Genomic DNA, 18,312 nt, shown 5'->3' with positions numbered 1-18,312 from the left:
GCAAATGGGTATTAAAATAGAAACTCATTGTTAGGAATGTGAAGTAATGCATAAGAATAAAAGAATTTTATGCAAAAAAGCCCAACCCTGACTTGAAATCAGCTATTAGTGCTCAGAAAGTCTTCTGATAGACGTTTCTATAAAGCCATCAACTCAGTTTTCACTAGGTGTCAAAAAAAGTAAATAGAGTTGAGTATTAATAGAAAGGGGTCATGACATAAAATATTAACTATTCTGCAGTAAAAATCTATGACATACATAGTCCATGCTTCAAATATGATTATCCCACACTGATCTGTCTGGTAGACTTAGTACAGAAAAGGGCAATAAGAATAATCAAAATTTGGGATAGCTTCTTTATCCAGAACAGCAAGGAGATAAACCAGATAAAGTACCCATTAATTCTAGGATCTTACAGCAAAGGTATGTCCTCAGATACTGTGAAACTTAATTTTTAAAGGTATGAGAGTTTTATGTGGGTTTGTTTTATTTTCCTACTGTTATCAAGGCAGGAATGTGTTTAATTGTTTATTGCCCTAGGAGAGATAATATGTCACTGAGTTATGAGGGCTTCATGTGTTCAAGATACAGCAAAGGCTGCCTAGGAGATATATTCTTACTGTATTTATTTTTCTTTTATGGCTACAGCATTGTGCTGTGAGTAATACATTTGTTCACAGCGGAATAATTTTGTACTTTTTAACAGAAATTTTAGATGTTCTTCAAGTTAACTGGCAATCAGGGTTGGGGTTTTTCTTGTATTTTTTTTTTTTTTAAGGTTAAGCAGTTTTATGGATGGTATATAAACTACATTAGTCAGGTTATTCCTTACTTAGTATTTCATGTCAGCTCTTCAGAGGTACTAAGTAAGGAATAAGCACAGCACTTGTTTTGCTATAGTGCTGTAAATTCCTTAGAATACTTTGTAGAAACTGTGCCTTAGAAAGAGCCAGTAAGGCTTTTTTAGGACATCACTGGCAAACTGTAAGTGATTTATTATTAAAAAAGAACCATATATAGAGTCTTCTGCTTGATATCTTTATAAATGTAAATGTGTAAAAGTGAACCATTATGATTTCTGACTTTGTAACTGCTTTTATTGATTATTTTCAAATTCATACTCTAAAGACTCCAAACTGTATCTGTGGCATATTCAGAAAGCTACTGGTCATACTGGTTTTGGTCTTTTAAGACATAAACATTTGGAGTAAATATATCTGTAGCTGAATGTTCTGGAGGGATAAAGTAGGAAAGAAGTCAATTTTATATTGTATTTGTGTAAGTCGGTGTCTAAGCCCATAGTAAATAATGTAACCGTTTAGTCTAAGCTTTATCTAATTTCTCCAAATGAGAAGTTTCTAAATGTGTTGTCATTTGATACAGTGTGTGAGCAATCCTGGTGTGCAGCTCAGAGACAAAGCAAGAACTTAACTGCAAGTGCAGGTTTTTTACTGCTGTGATGGGTTGGCCATTTAGGGAAGTGTCTGAACCCTGGCAATCTGCTTGTGTTTGCTCAGGATAGGTATGGAAACTACTTAATTCACACTCTCTGATCCACCTTCTGGCAGCTTCTTTCTGCTTCCTGAATCTGTGATAAAATGTGCTGAAGGTAGAGGGTCTCTCTTTTTTTTTTCCCTTTTTTCTTGTGCTTCAAGAAATTCTATGGTGGCTGAACCTGGAACTTGAAGAGCCTTTTTGTTTCTTCAGTCCTTTAACCTGATGTTTCAGGGTAATTGCAAGGAATGGTAAAATGAGTTTCTCCTTTTTATTTATGGAAATAGATACTATCGAGAATTTTAGATACCACAACCACACATGTATTTTTATATAAAAGGTTAAATGTTCTAATTGCTATTCTACTAAAATGTGGTCAGAGTTTGCCCTGAATTATTAAATACTCCCACAGTCATGAATCCTATTGTCTTGAGACAGAAGAGGAAAGTCAAATCTGTGAAAAATTACTTCAGTTTCAGAAAGCTGAAATGAGGAAAGGCAAGATGCTGTTTAAAGCCTTGAAGCTTCCTGTGTTTCATTAGGGTAGATGCAAATACAAACATACTAGAGCTTTTTTACTAGAGCTGAGTGTGTATTTGCAACATCTATGACATTACAGTTGCAAAGGCATACTTTATGCATGTTGTAGCTTTCTGTCATCAGTAATATGATGAGGCTTTTTTTTCATCCCTGAGAAAGTGTATCTTAGGCAAAGTCAGAAAAACTGAAGTAGAAGGAGGAGCTCTGAGTAAAATACAAAAAAATTATTCTGCCAATAAAAAAGTTAAAGCAATACAGGAAAAAAAAAACAGTTGAAGGCAGGATGGAGAAAGTTAAAATTAAGTTGTTGTGAGAGTTGCTTTGGGTATCTAACCTTGCCTTTTCTTTTTTCCCAAGTCTTTATACCCATTTGTAAAAATGAAAATACAGAATTCTCTTTTTACAAAAAACCATCAGTGGGATAGCCTGAATGCTAAAAAATGATGGGAGCTCAAGGGCCAACAAGGAAAGTTCATGGAAGAGAAATTGACTCAAGTTTAGAAAATAAATAGAAATCACATATGACTTAGGAGGACTCTGAGCTAAAAATATTTGGGAGCTATAATGGTATTATACACAGAGCTCTTGCCTCACCATCTGCTTATCGCGGCTGTCGGAGACAGAGCGCTGACTGCAGAGACGGGTGGCTTTGCTCTGTGTGAGAAAAGAGCCTTGAAGTTAATAATGTTGGGCATAATTGATTTGCATTTAAATTTAATGAGGAAGAAGTTTTGGAAGTGAATAGTCAATTAACATGCAAAGGGAATCAAGTGTCTCTGTGCATAGGGGACAGATATTATGCTCATGTGCTTAGGCAGTAATAAGTATGTCCCTTTTGCTCTGTAACTGTAGTGCAACATCTCTATAGCAAGAGAGATCTTTACAAAGTCCTTGATAAAGCATTCAGCTGCTGGGACAGGGTAATAGAATCAGAATGAATTTTTCACTTCATAGGCAGTCTTTCATTTTATACTCGAACAGTGAGCATAGTTTTGAAAATAAATTGTCTCATGTAGTTGCAAGACATCATAAACCAAGTGTTGCAAAAGAAAACCCTGAAGAACAATAAATTCAAAGCAGAATTATCTAGGTACTCCTTATATCACAAAGTTGAATAAAGGAAGCCAAAAGAAAAGCATGTGTAGAGTAAACTGAAGTTGTATTTCAGCAGTGTGGTGACAAGTTAATGGTAGGTTTAGAGTGACAGTGTAAAGTCTTAGAAATGCTTTGAAATGCATTTTAAATCTATCAAATATGTATATTTAGCACGTATATAAGGTACCTGGAGAAGAAGCAGCTGATGAGTAGCGGTATGGTATGAAAAGTTGTACTCTCCTGGTTTAGTCTTTCAAGGCAATGAATTTGTTACTTTGAAAGATCAAGAAAGTAGGAATGAGACTATTTTGAACTTTTAACTGCAAGGGCTGTAGGTACTACAAAACCTATGAGTAAGCCTGCATCTAGATGAAAAATCAAAGTTGAGCAAGCCTAAAGATTCTTTGTCAGTGGTCACAGGAACAGCAAAAACCTGAAGGAAAAGAACAAACAACTCCCTGCATTCTTACAGGGCAGTTACATTGGCAATTAATTAAATTTAATGCCAAAGTGTTCAAATGAAAAAAATGTTCACACTGAGAAAATAAGAGGAACTAAAAGGCTGAAATTTTAAATGTAAATGTAGGCTAGACAGAAGTTCCTTTGTATTTCCAGTTGGTACTGTAAGCATAGGCCAGACAGAACACAGAAATTGTGGGAAATAGAAAGCAGCATGTTGCTTATCAGAGAATGTGCTGGCCTACAAAGACCTTCTGAGCACAGCAAGAGAGGAAAGCAGAATGGCAATCAAGTAAAACAAAATTACATGTGATGTAGTCATAGTTCTATTTGAATTATATATTAGACTAGAAAAGTAAATTAGGCTACCAATGTAGTATTAAATCAAGGAAATTGTGGCCAATGATCCTATCTAAAAGTAGTTGGATATGAACAGTAGCAGCTAGAAAAAGGTAATGTGCTAGTTGAACTGGGAGTTCAACTTACAATAAAGTTGGTGGTTTTTTAAATAAAGGCCTCTGTTAGCAGTAGATGTGCTGTGATTAAAAGGAATGGGTATGTGATAGTGTTCTTATTGCAGGTTTTGTTTCCTGTCTGAAAACAGGACAGCAGCAGAACAGAAAGCAGCTGCTCACTGCCCCTTTAAGAGCTTTTAAAAACCCCAGTTCTAATGCACTTAAAACACCTTCAGTGCTTGCCAGTGGAAACTCCCAAGCCAAGTAGACTGAAATATGCATAACAGTCTTCTTACTCAGAAAACAAAATGCAGCCTGAACATGCAGTGAGAACATCAGGCTGTAGAGGTGTATTGAAACCTCTCTGCTTAACAAGCTCAGTGTCAGTCACAAAGCAGAATTTGGGAATCATCTAAGAACAAACACTTTCTAGTGCTGATATCTGCAGGTTTTTTTGTCAGGATGCCCAGCACTGGGAGAAAATTTGTCTTCCTTCAGGTACTTCTCACATTCTTGGTGCAGATGATGCTGACATCCAGCTCACAGAGCAGGAGCTGCTCAGAACTGCTTTGAAAGACTGGGATGGCAAAGCTGTCACGTATGGCTAAATTTGGCTGTAGCAGTTGTGCTGTGCATTAGACCAAACTGCAGCATGAGGGAATGAAATAAACAGCTTCCTGTATGGAAGGCAGAATGAGGGATGGGTCTTTTTACTGAAATCACTGTTTTGAGAACTGCCACAATATTGAGGTTCTGGCATAGAGTACAGTACTGAAACATGTCAACAGCTGCAGCACCTCAGACAGTTTCTTTAGAAAATAGATGTTTCCCTGGCTGTTCACCAGAGAAATGACTTTGTGTAATACAATTTTATTAATATGTCAAAGTCAGTTGTAATAGAGGCACATGGCCATTTAAAACAATTTAAGAGCATTAAATTTAAAACAATTTAAGAGCATTTAAGAGCTGGGGCTCTTAAAAATAACTCTCAGTCAAAAGTGACACAAGGCAAGTCATTTACAATTGGACACAATGATCTTAAGGGTCTTTTCCATTCTAAATTATTCTATGATTCTATGGTAGCAGGCTACTACTGTGTTTAAATTCAAGTCTAAAGCATACTTGGCTTATAAGCTTGTACATTACTTTGCCAAGCCCCTTGCATGTGAGAACTCGTCTGTGTGGTGGTGGTGACTGGTGCTATGATTATACACACAGGATCAGCTGGTGTGCCAGGAGGGATGCCTGGAATTCTGGGAGCATGAAAACACACCGGGGTGAGAAGGCACAGCACGGCCACAGCTGTGACAAACTGCTTTTTTTTTTCTTCATGGATTTTGGGATAGTACTGCATGCCCTCCCTGCCCTCAGTCTGTCCAGAACGTGTTTCAAGCATTTAGTGTGTGAGTGTGATTTAGATCAACTGTTTAGGTGTTCCTCTATTTGTTTACTATGTCAGTAAGTAATATTTGAATCCTTAGGCCAACTTAGCAACCCCCCTAAATTTAGTTGAGAGTAAAGATCTCAGAACTGTAGAGAGCTTGCAGCTTTCACAAAAATTGTAGCCCCCTTTTTAAGGGAGAATTAAGCCCAGTAATTACCTGCTAAACATGGTTTACAAGCAGTCTAGTCAGTGCATGTATGGGTTGGGACTTGCCTTGAGGTTTGGAGATGGCCAGAGGGAGGGACATGAAATTTCTCAGAAAATTGAAGGTGTGGATGGGACATGTGGCAGAATAGTGCCACATTTAGGACTACAAAGCCAGCCCACTGCTGATCTGCTTATAGAATAATGCATATCCCCTAGATAGGGGGAAGAGCCTCCATTGAGGCAAAAGCATTATCAGATGGAAAATAAGTGGTTAAAACCGTTTTCCTGAATGTAGATAGCTGGAAAAACAGCCTTCTCACTTTTCATTTCTTTGGGGAATGAGGGCACATTTAAAATTTGGAAGAAAAATTTAGAACAAAACCATTTTAATTCTGAAACAACAATTGAAAATGTTTTACAGGAACTATTGCATGCCTCACATGTCCCTTTTCCAAACTCTGGGTTTGTATTTGCCTTAGTATAATGCAGGAGCCCTTCAAAGCCCAGCCCACGCAGAGCATCTGGCTGTGTGTGTGTGTGGTGCTGCTCTGAGTTGTACATCAGCCTTGTGAGGCTTATGCAGCTGATGCTGTAATTTTGCACATAAAAAGCTGTATTAATAGTTGCATTTGAAATGCATGCCCTTGACTGAAAATCATCTGGGATAAAAATATGTTCTGGACAGTATTTCATAGAATATGCACTTTACTGTATACTTCTTAAGGTAGCATGTTTGTAGTCACTGCTCCAAAAATAAATCAAACAGAGTAGTAATTTCCAGTGTAATATTCTACAAAAATGAGCAAACTGGTTTTTCCTGGGACTTTTAAGAAAAAGTAAAGCATTGATTTTCTCCATCAAGTTCCTTTTCATCTGTAAACTGCTACCAGGATTATTAAGTACTTGATGAACTCTTACAATTGCAGTCTACCTATGGGAAAAAGCAATGTCTTTTTATGCTAGATATTTTTTATATATTGTAATAATAACTTCTTCAGGGAATAAATAATAGTTTTCCTATTTATATAAAACTGTGTTTTGTGTTTAAAAGATTAAATATGATTGGAGCCTTCTCCTAGAGTAACAATTTGATAAATGGTTACTGTAATTAAGTTAGTGTAATTAATTTTATAATGAGCTTTTCAAGAACCTGTGTGATTTAATGTATCTCAAAGATGTTAGTCACGTGTTTTGGTAATCCTGCACAGGAGATACTCTTTGGATAACAGGACAGCTAATTAGCAATTGAATGGTTTCACATGAAAAAGGTATATTGTAATTTAGAGTGGGACTTTCACCTAGGATGGTAAAGTGGATTGGGAAGGTGTGGTAATAAGGATATAGAGAGAAGGCCAGTAAGTGAAGCTAAGCATAATTTTTTTACCTGGAGCGTGGAAGTTATTTACATAGTCTGATTTTAATTTTCTTGATAAGTTAATTGTATCAGACAGTAGTGACTTTATTGACTAAATATTACTCAGTACAATAGTTTCAGTAAGGGTGTTTACCTAAAGCTACTGTCTTTATTCAGGGCAAATGCAAATTGTATTAAATGATCATTTTTTGCATTTTTTGGTTAAGATGACATGTTAAAGATGAGCACACCAGGTGATGCGTTGAAGTGTGGAATGTGTTTTTTGTTCCACCTTAAAAAGTTCAGCTCTTCATCTTTTTTTGTGGCTTGTGCTGCAGCACATTGTCCTTTAATATGACCCATGGGAAAAATTCATTCATCTGGAGCCATCTGAAAAGAAAAGAAGATGATATTTTCAATTCTGACCTATTTGTAGATTTATTTCAGAGTATAGTTCCACAATAGTTGTATTGACAGAGTTGTCCCAGGCATTTGAGACAGATAAATTGGGATGAGTGCTGTGTGATGTGTGTAGGTGAGTTGGGACTAGGTAAAATCACAGATTCTGCCTGTTCCTTCCAGTTTTCCTTTTTCACAGTTATGATCTTTCTGTCTTCTAGCAGTTCTTCAGGATTTCCAGTCTGTCTCTTTCTCCAGTCAGCATCCACTCATTTTGCCAATGTAGCTGCTCTCCTTACCTGTGCACTCACATTTAACATTCCCCTCAGCCTGCCTTCATCACAGCTCCACCAGGATTTTTGTTCTCAGGCAAACACTCCTCTATGCTGAATCCCAATTTCCTACTCAAAAATATGGAGGAAGAAAACCTTCTTGAAGAAACAGTCAGATGTGTCTTAAGCAGCAAGAAGGGTTTAAAATAATTTCCATATTTGTGCACAGAAATGAGTAATTATTTTGACTGAGAATTGAGGAGAGAGACAGCAGGGTGGGAATATCAGCCTGAGACAGATGCTTAAATGTATAATTTCAGCACAAACTCTAATTTGGCCAAGATACAAGAAAGTGAAAGCAGTTAAAGTGTTTCAGGCTTTAAAGAGAAGAAATTTGATGTAGTGGTTGCTTTTCTAGAGTTCTGCTGTAAAGTCACACTTGTATAATTCATATTTAGTTTTATGTGAAGTAATTTTGTAGACTTATCCTGGAATGTCTGCCTGGAAGAGGAGCAATGCCTGTATCACACCCATCCTCCCAGTAAGTTTCCTCATATAGGTGGCCCAGAAGGGTGAGAAATACCAATGCTGTCAGCAGGAAGGGGTGCAAAGGAACAGATGTACATTGCTGGTCATTGTCATACAACTTTCTGGTTTGACCTTTTTTTTATGGTTTTAGACAAAGAATGAGAGAGTGTTAAGAGGAGGCTGAGCTTTTGTTTGTTTTCATACATCCTATTATTTAAGTACCAATTAATTTTCCCTGCCCATTACATTTTTTTTTTTTATTCTAGAAAGAAGTAGAAATAGCTTTCCTCAAGATGATTCTTTCTAAAGAGTTTTTATCCTCTTATGTAAGAATAGGTTTGGCTAGCCTAGTGAACCCATCTCTTTTAAAGAAGAAAAACAGCATATTGAACTATCCATTCTGGTTCTCTGCAGTTTTAGTTTAGAGTAAAACATTTCCCTTGCTAGTTTGTTTGCTTTTAAAACCTGTTGACAATTTTCTCATATTATTATATATTTTTTTCTTTTACTTTCTTTATTTAATCTTACTAGCTTTTTATACATAAGATTAATATAAGTAGTCCCACTCTGGCAGACTATATTTTGGCCATATGTAATATAATCTTTCTGTGTCAGAGACAGCTGAAATCTCAGAATAAGTCCAGTAACATTTATTAATTTTTATTGCAGTTAAGCTTTTGTTATAGCTTTAAGCTGCTTATTGTTAGATATTATTTCAAGTAAGATCTTCATAATGTCTTTTGGTGAAGGTTATTTCTATAATTTGAAAGTACTGCTTCTTTTGATGTAATATAGAATCAGAAGAATAAAATGCTCTTTCCAGAAAACTGATTTCTTGCTAATGTAGTTCTGTGAAACTCAGTATGTGTGGGAAGAGATGCTGGCATACTCTAGAAGTGATAGACTGCTGAATATAATTTGTTAAATGAAATTCATCTCTAATTTAGTAATACTACTTTGTTAGGAAGTGATGTATTTTTCTATGTGAAGATAATCCAAAATCTTGATAATCTGGTGTCTGTGCAGATTCTCATCTTTTCAGAGGTGCTAATTTTTTTGTCTTGGGGAAATACTTATGTAAGGGATTAGATTCTGTTTGAATCTGGATGAATAGCTGCTGCTTTCAATTTTTAAAAATGTACTGTTGTAAGTAACATTCCATTGCTCTGCAGAGAATTTAAGAGCTGCTATTTTATACCACAGAGATCCACCAGTTTTATTTATTACTTTGGGCAATTATATGTGTGTCACATTTGCTCTTGTAAATGGTATCTTTGCCAATAGCACATACTGTCTCTGAAGTAATTTGGGGGATTTACTGAAGTATGGTTCTAGAGGGTGCTCCTGCTGTCAGATATCTACAAATGCCATATCTGAACAAAAGGAAAAATTTTAATCTTTATCACTGGGCACGCTGATTGTTAGATGACACTCAGAGGAACAAGAGGAGAACAGATTATTTCTCTTCAATATGAAAATGATTCATTATACTCTAGATCAGATGAACACATTATTCTGTTTTCTAGGGTTGAATTGTTGTGGAAGACTTTAGATATTACCCATTTTCATCAAATGGTGACATCTAACAACTATTGGAAGCTTCTCTTAAAAGTCTGTTCTCCCCTACCCCCAGTACACAATTATTTTTTGATTTGTTTAACGCTGTATGTGATGTTAATTTATCCATCTTAAGTTCCATGGATATAATTCCACCACAGTTATAGCAGAGGTGTCTGTTGCTTTGCTGGTTTCAGGTCTGGTAAACACCCAGGTATTGACTGCTGCTTTTCACTGTCTCTTCTAGCTTAGGGCCACATGGAACATGCTTGGAACTGCATCCATGTTTCTGAATTCCTTTAAACAATCGGGCTCATACCTGACTCTCAGATAGACAGTACCAACATAATGCAGAAAAAAGTTGCTTATTCTGCCTGTTCAGGAAGGGATTTCCTCATTCTGCTGACTTTAACTGTTGGTTTTAATCTCTATGTAAATTTGTTTCCTTTGTTGTTAGAAGTTTTCAAGCACTCAGTTCAGCATTGAGTAACTTTACTAAATGGGCTAGTGGTTAAGTTAAATAAAAATTCTAGCATAATGTGAATATGGTGTGTAGAGTCTTTCTAAAGCTGAGTAAGTTTAAGGGTTCTTAAATGCAAAAATACATACCCAGAAATGCATCCTATGTTGTCATGAAATGCTTGATTGTATGTAAGATGTACAGGCAGTTTCTGCCAGCAGTTGAACTTCAGTCTCACTCTGAAGATGGTCCATACAGATTGATGTGTGACCATTTCCTGTTTGATTTCAGCACCAACATTTGCTCATTGGCTTCTTACACAGGTCCTTCCCCTGTCCCTTAATTATTTCAGAGCTCTGTCTGCATTACACTCTTATTTAACCTGTAGCTTCTTGATTTTTAATGGGCTCTGCAGACCACAGTGTGCTGTTTCTTAGCTGATAATCATTCTTCAAACTTTTAATCTTTATTGCAGTATTCCAGTATTCTTCCTTAAATGTTGATCTGGTTCCCTGAAGAAAGGCTTTTAGACCTAAAAGCTTATTTAATTTCCTTTGCACTCCTTATTCCAACTCATAAATAACTTCCAAAATGAGTGGTGTGCAAAACATAAAATTAGTCTTCCATTGAATTTCTCTGCCACAGAAGATGTGGTTGTTCTAAGTGAAAAATGTCTCTGTAATTGGTTATGCAATGCAAAGGCATAATAGTTAATTTTCAGGACAGTTTTCCCAAGGAAACTTCCGGGAAAAATATATAATTGTTTGTTGAGCCCTTGTGAATGTTTTTTTCTAGGTTTTAAGCATAATTAAGGTGCCCTCATTTCACTGTATCCTGATTGAAGTTTCCTGGCTTTTTAAATTGTTATTTCCTCCTCCATCCCTGCAAACTGCTACCAGACAAAAAATTCTGACTAAGTAGAACTTTTTTTACCCACCTTGGTTTCTTCTCTTTGATATTTACACAATCTTTTTGCTGTGTCTGAAATGCTTCAGCTGTCCCCAAAGGCAAATAGATACAGCCAGGCTTGTGTCTTTCCTGCTGTGAGTAAAATAGGGTTGTTTTGGGCAAAAGAAGATCAGGAGAGATGAGGTGTACAAATCTGACAAAATACTGGCATTACTATTCCTGCCATTCCTGAAACAACTTTTTCATATATGCTTTACTTGGACTTATAAAGTAATTTAAAATTATGAGGTTAGGCTGCCTTCTGATTGGCTCACTGTTATATTTTGTTTAAATGTTTTGTTTAAATATATTTTGTATTTTTACCAAAGTTACTGAGCTAGTATTTTTATTTGGTATGTTGTTCTTTTGCAAAAATGGGTCAAACTGTGTCGTACTTCTGGTGTCTCCAGATGCATCAGTTAAAGGGATCTTTAGGAAAGGCAACAATATGGATTAAGAGAAATATGCATTTTCAAGTGATTGTCTTTGCCTTCTTGTTCTTCCACTGTTTGTCTTATTATGATGGTGGTTCTCTGCTGCTTGTTAAATTGAGAAATCCCACTGAATAAATGAAACCTGATTTGATTTATTTATCTACATAATAGAATTTATGATACTTCATGTAGCATCACTGTAGAAACATCTTCTGTTACTGAATTTCACTGCAATTAGGCATAATTAATCCCTTCTCCTCTTATGTAGCCCAGTTTATATTTTGAATTGGCAACTTAATGGTGAATTAATTTTTTGTTCTTACCAGAATGAAATCCTAACTAAGTTGAAAGTAAAGACAATTTCCAACAATCTAAATATAAAAACTGTAGAATGAAGAATATGGAGGAACCTGTCAGCTCGTGTTTTAGATCATAAAGTTTAGATCATTCGTCAAGACAAAAATAAGGTCACTTGGATGAAGTCAATAGGATATGAAGAAAGCTTCAATAACCACTATTCTGTAGTGAATTATGGTACCTTCCTGGTACTAGATGTTCTTAAATTAAATGGAGTTGCTGGTGTGTTTTTTCAAGTAGCAGCTTGGTCATTGGCACAGATGCCCAATTGGAAACTACTGAAAGCATTGTGTGACTTTTGGGTCTGTAGATGTATTTTGTCTTTCAGTATCCAAAATATTTCATTTCCACTACAAACGAGGTGCTATGCATTGTTTTCCTTGGATGAGGAATAGGTCTGATGTGAACTCTAGAAAGCATTTTAGTCCCGTTGTATAGATGAAGGTTATTCAGGGATGTGGAGCCAATATGAGTGTAGAGATCTGCTCAGTCAATTAAAATTAAACAGAGTTTTTCACTGTGTATCTAACTATAAAATACATTTGACAGTGCATTTCATAATTCATTAGTTGTAGTAATATTTTTCACTACTTGTTTTCTTGTGTCTCTTCAAATGCCTTCTGAAATTTGAGGTCTCTAACACAACTCCTGTGGATTCATTTGCTTGCACATTAAGTGTGTGATACAGTGAATTGCTTAGAAACTACCAAGAAAGACATTTTACATTTGAAACCTAAATTAGCATTTCACATACTTAATTACTTAATAGCATATTGATTTTTCTTTCAGTAGGACACTTTTAAAATTGGTAATTTCTTCTTTAAAAAGCTGTTACTCTTTATATGTCCTGTTGCATTCTTCATTTTCAGTGTGGTAATTTAAATGTTTTATTGATATATTTGTCTTTTTCTCAACAGTTTTCAAAATCTGGTTAATGTAATGGCATAAACTAGTAAAGCATTTGGATTCCATGATGGATATCAGCAATGATGATTGATACTTTTTGAGTGGTACATAGGAGTCTGCTGTATGAAATGCCAGAAGTTTACATTTCTTCTAGTTTTGCAATGGTAAGTTTCCTTACATTTGTTCTAAGGAAATAATAACTTCTTCTCTTGTCATGTAAGGTATATTTCTTTAGAAAGTACCATATCAGCAAGTCAGTAAAGACTTCTCTCTTACATATGGTTTCTAAAGTCTGTTGAGGTCAGCAGTAATTACTGACCAAAGTATACATTTGAATTTGGTTTAGGTTATTTTATTGGTATTGATTTGAAATGTCAGTTACTCACCCCTGATGTGTGCTAGCTTTAATTAGAACAACCTAGGGGAAATGGAATATGTAAATAAACCCTGTTTTTCATGTTTGGGTTCAACCCCAAATGAGATCACTCTCCAGATGGTATTGAGCTTGTGTACAAAGAAGGAGAATATGCAGGCAAGTTTATCCATGTGGAAAATAGGTGTAAAAACCATTATAGAAAGCACATAGTGTTTTGTTCTCTTCAGTCAAATGCTGATGTTTGACCATTTGCTGCTTGATGTATTATTTGTATTTTCTCTCAAAGCAGAGTGTGTTGGAGAGCTCACACTTATTTAATTTTATGTGGACAGAATGAAAGTTAGCACTGCAGCATCTCTTTAGATGTGTTTTCAGGAATACAAGCATTGCACCTTTCCAGGCATTCATCTAAGGCAGCAGGAATACTAACAAGCAGGAGGGTTGTAGCAGCACAAATAAATGGCAATTTTGAGAACATTTGAAATTTTTACTTTATAATTGTCGTGTTCTTTGTTGCACAAAAATGATGTGCTGTCATACACAGTTAAGTATAGACCTATACCACATGTACACAAAATTAAGTGCTTTCTTCTGCAGTTTTGTCCAGAACTACACCAAGCAATACTGTTAGGATACGTTGCTTTCCTTAAGAAATACTGCTTGCATTGTGAATTCCTAAACACACAATGCAGTAAATATGGGATTGTGTTGGATGAGAGTGTACTTGTCCCATTCTCTTTTCAGTTCTAGGACCATCTGACACTTAAATAGTAGATTTGGGAGAATGTGTGAATTTATGTTCTTTTTTTTTCCTTTCTTTGCTGTAAATGAAAAACACCTCTTGAAACAATTTTCTCCATTTGTTCTTTTCAGCATTTCTAAGTAATGTGTGAAAAGTTTAACTCCATATTTAAAATTTGTAGTCTTCACATCTTCACAGTTGGATGGGTTTGTATAAACTGGAATTTAGGTAGATGAAAAAGGGCAGGTGTGCCATTATGCACATTATGCACACAAATATGAATCTATTCATTAGCAAGGCAGATCTGTGGTGATATGAAGGTTGATGCATTAAACTTTTAAAGATGAAATGGATAGAAGGGATAGAACTGAGTTCTCTTAAAAATTACTTTGAGATACTGGGCAGGTCAAATACTCCTACATTTCACTCTGCAGTGTGAAATAGGGGCACTCTGAAATGGGATGTTTTAAACTTAGCTTTGAGTCTGAATTTACTTAAATCGGATGTGACTGATGATTCATCTCACCAGCTGAGAGGGCAAACAGCCTTCCAGTACCTCAGAGGAGATTCCTGATAGAGCCAGGCTTTTGTTGTCATAAGTGAAACAGAAGTGCAAGAGGCCCCACCTGGGTATAAGAAAAAATATTTTTGCTTTAAGGACTGGAACAGGTTGCCCAGAGAAGTTGTGGAATATCTGTACTCAGTTTTTTTCAAGACCCAGCTGGATAATGTTCCATGTAACTAAATCTGAATTTAGGGCTCATGTTCATTTGAATGGGAGGTTGGATAGGATTGCCTCCCAAAGGCCTTTCCAGCTGGAATGATTTTATGATTCTGATTCAGAAATTTTGTTTCATTTCATTTTTACTCCTAGTAACTGTAAGTATTTTTTAGTGGTGTGCTTGATTTTCTTTTAATTCCCTGCTAAATTAGAATTGCAGTTGTTTTGTTATTTATGAGAGATTTGTTTTTTCTTTAAGCAACAACTGAGTAAGCAAATGCAATTTTAATGGTTTACTTCTTAGTCTGTGAGACCATGTAACTGGAAACTCTGGGATATTAAGAATGCAATCTCATACCTTTTACTTGAACAGACAAATTTAAATAATAATACCAATACATTATAATATATTTACAATACATAAAAATAGTGTATTTTAGTAACTAGAGCCTAACTGGGGCATTCCAGCCTTACATAAGGCATAAATATGAGCAGCACTTGCACAAGTACTAAAGCCAGAACAACCACAAATACCAAGTCAGCTACTTTGTAGCTGAGATGGAAAAATTTAATGCACTAAAGAAATACCACAGGAAGAAGCAGTGTGAATACATTGAAAAACCAAGTTTTACATTGGTTTGTGACAATACATTCTTCAGATTTTCTGTGTCTCCAGGTGTTTTATAAATACTTTTTCTGACTGTTTTGTTTACGTTTTTTTGAAGGTTTCCCAGTGAGTGGATCATGATGAACATACTATAGGGACTTGCCATAGTATGGCTGCTTCTCGATCTACTCGTGTTACAAGATCTACAGTGGGTTTAAATGGTTTGGATGAAAATTTTTGTGGTAGAACATTAAGGAACCGGAGTATTGCTCATCCAGAGGAAGTCTCATCCCATGCTCAAATCCGATCCAGGTCACCAAAGAAGAGGCCAGAGTCTGCGCAAACTCAAAAGGGCAGCAACGGTGGCAGAGCTGCTGACTTGAAGCAGCAGAGTGCTCGGGAGTCATGGGTGAGCCCTAGAAAGAGAGGGCTCTCCACTTCGGAGAAAGATAATGGTGATAAGCAAACTGTGGAAAATAGTGAAAAAAAACAAGCAGAACCTGTTTCACCAGTTTTGAAAAGAATTAAACGCTGTCTACGTTCAGAGGCACCCAACAATTCTGAGGAAGAGTTGCCCACTAAGGCAGAGAAGGAGCCATTGGAGCATAAAAGTTTAGTGTCGGACAATGATGCAGCCTCCACGGGGACTAAAAGAGCTTGTCGATGTCTTATATTGGATGATTGTGAGAAAAGGGAAGTTAAAAAGGTGAATGTCTCTGCAGAAGGGTTTAATAATTCTGCAGTAGTTGAAGAGGTTGCAGGTTATCAGACTGTCAATGGAGTTGGCGAGAGAGACTCAAATTCTCTTAACTGTGATGACTGTCAGCTTGATGGGAACACTAAGCCAAACAGTGCTGGTTCCCATACGCCCAAGGACAAAACAGTAGCAGAAAATGGAAACTCATTAGCCCATTCTTCCTTGTTGCTAAATAGCAGCAAAGAGGACAGTGTTGTAGACCATTATGTGCCTTGCACAAACTCTCAAGAACAGGTAAAGTTAGAGGACCACAAAACAATAAACGACTGCTTGCCTGAGGAGCATGCTAATCAGGCATTTGAGCCAGCTACAGGGTCCTTTTCTGAAATCCAGTCATCTTTGTTAAGGGATTCGGAGGAGGAGGTGGATGTTGTAGGAGATAGCAGTGCCTCAAAGGAACAGTGTGCTGAGAACACCAATAGCAACGTGAATACTCACCATGACAGTGCATCAATCTCAGGTGAACCTGAACCACATTCTTCGGTGCTGAACTGTGTTTCAGCTCAGATGACAAATGTGTTGGAACTTCAAGAACACAGATACACGTTGAGAACTTCACCACGAAGGGCTGCCCCTGCCAGAAGTAGCCCTACTAAAAATAACTCTCCTTGTAGAGAAAACGGACAGGTTGAGGAAAATAATCTTAGTCCTACTGAAAAGAATGTACCTATAGGTATTAATAATATCAATGGATCTCCCAAAAAGTCTGAAGAAATCAAACAGAATGAAAAAGAGAAAAATAGTAATACAGGGGATCATGGGAGTGATGGACTAAGAAAGCCACTTTCTGAGTCTAGGCTTGTTGCTGGATATGTACCACCTGCCAAAGAGAGTGCCAACATCCACACTGCAGAGGAGGATGAGGAAGAGCCTGATGTGTATTACTTTGAATCAGATCATGTGGCATTGAAACACAACAAAGAGTATGTGTAACTATGGTAACCATGAATTCTGCTTTTGTTTCTTACCAAAAATATGTTATTCTTACGAAAATTAAGTATTTAACGTACTTCCACAAAAATTTAAGTGCTTTATAATTTTCATACTCTTTGGTCTTCATTTTTCTTGTTTCTACCTCAAAAAAAATTAAACTCTATTTAATATGCAGTATGGTACAGCAATGTGGTTTATACATTTCTAGCAATCAGGATTCTTGAGCCAGAACTTGGGTTTTTTGAGTTTCTTCTTTGGATTTTTGTTTCTTTAAAAATGAATCTGTTATTTATTTTCCTTTAAAAACTAGCTGGAAGGAAAACCAAAGGAATTATGACCTTTAATTAGATGTCAGTCATTTATCAGCATATCCAATGGACACTGTAGATACAGCTTGTACAATTATCCTTCTACTGTACATATAAGTTAAAGTTAGATACTTTTTTCAGAGTGTCATGGGAAAGGACTCAGCATTACTGTGTTCAGGAAGATGAATTGATGAAATGCAGCAACTTTCTCCAAAGTAAATTATGTCTACATAGCTATTTATATAAATTACATGTAAATATAGGATTTATTATTGTTGTTATTATAATTATTACTATGCTCTGAGTTGTTTTTATGTGTATCATCTGAATGTCTGTAAGTAGAACTGTGGTAACTATACCTTCTGGGAAATGTGCAAGAGATTTTTAAAACAAAAGGGTAATTCACTGAAGAAAGTTTACGTGGAGAAAATTCGTCTTCTTGTAGTAAGTGTTCACAGGACAGTTACTGTGAATATGGGGCACCAGGCACAGATGATTGTTTAATCCAGTATGACTGGATTTTTGATATTAGAGTTGCGTTGGTTTATATAGTGAAATTTTGTTCAGTATTGGACATGAATGAATCATTTTAATCAGAAAATTTTGAATTTGAGCATGGGTTAGACAAACTGTGATTTCAAAATAATGATCAAATATTTGCAGTTTCAGCCATCAGTCCAAAGTGGACACTGTTCCCACTAGATAGAAAGAAAATTACAAATGGGGAAAACAGACTGTTGTCTTTTGACTCTCTCAGGATGATTTTGGATCTGTCTGTAATAGGACTTCATCTGATGTTAGCACACAGATTCATTAGTAATGTGTGATGTAGGGGTTGTATTTATTGGGAAAAATACTGTAAAAAATAACAGTAGTTTTTTCTATTCTTAAACACAGGTCTAAATTGTCCTTGGAAATTTCATGTATGTGCACAGTGTTAGCTTTTGAACATACACAGTTCTGAAGAAATGGGTAGCTGTTGTTCAGGTTGGCAGCCTGTTTGTGGGACCTTGTTTGGG

The 18,312-nt window shown here is 36.2% G+C and overlaps 1 protein-coding gene across 4 annotated transcripts in view; it reads left to right on the top strand.

The window, feature by feature from the left end:
- ZZZ3 (zinc finger ZZ-type containing 3) overlaps positions 1 to 18,312 on the top strand; it is a 57,998-nt gene that overhangs the window by 11,212 nt on the left and 28,474 nt on the right. For all 4 annotated transcript variants that reach the window (XM_083867723.1, XM_083867724.1, XM_083867722.1 and 1 more), the window contains exons 2-3: positions 12,861 to 13,013; positions 15,414 to 16,975. In XM_083867723.1, coding sequence (XP_083723849.1) covers positions 15,465 to 16,975 — 1,511 coding nt within the window. In that variant the 5' untranslated portion in view covers positions 12,861 to 13,013; positions 15,414 to 15,464. The remainder of the gene's footprint in view (positions 1 to 12,860; positions 13,014 to 15,413; positions 16,976 to 18,312) is intronic.

This window comes from Zosterops lateralis (genome assembly GCF_965231275.1).
Source record: "Zosterops lateralis genome assembly, chromosome: 9".
NCBI lineage: Eukaryota > Metazoa > Chordata > Aves > Passeriformes > Zosteropidae > Zosterops > Zosterops lateralis.
This window is presented reverse-complemented; position numbering and strand designations above follow the sequence as displayed.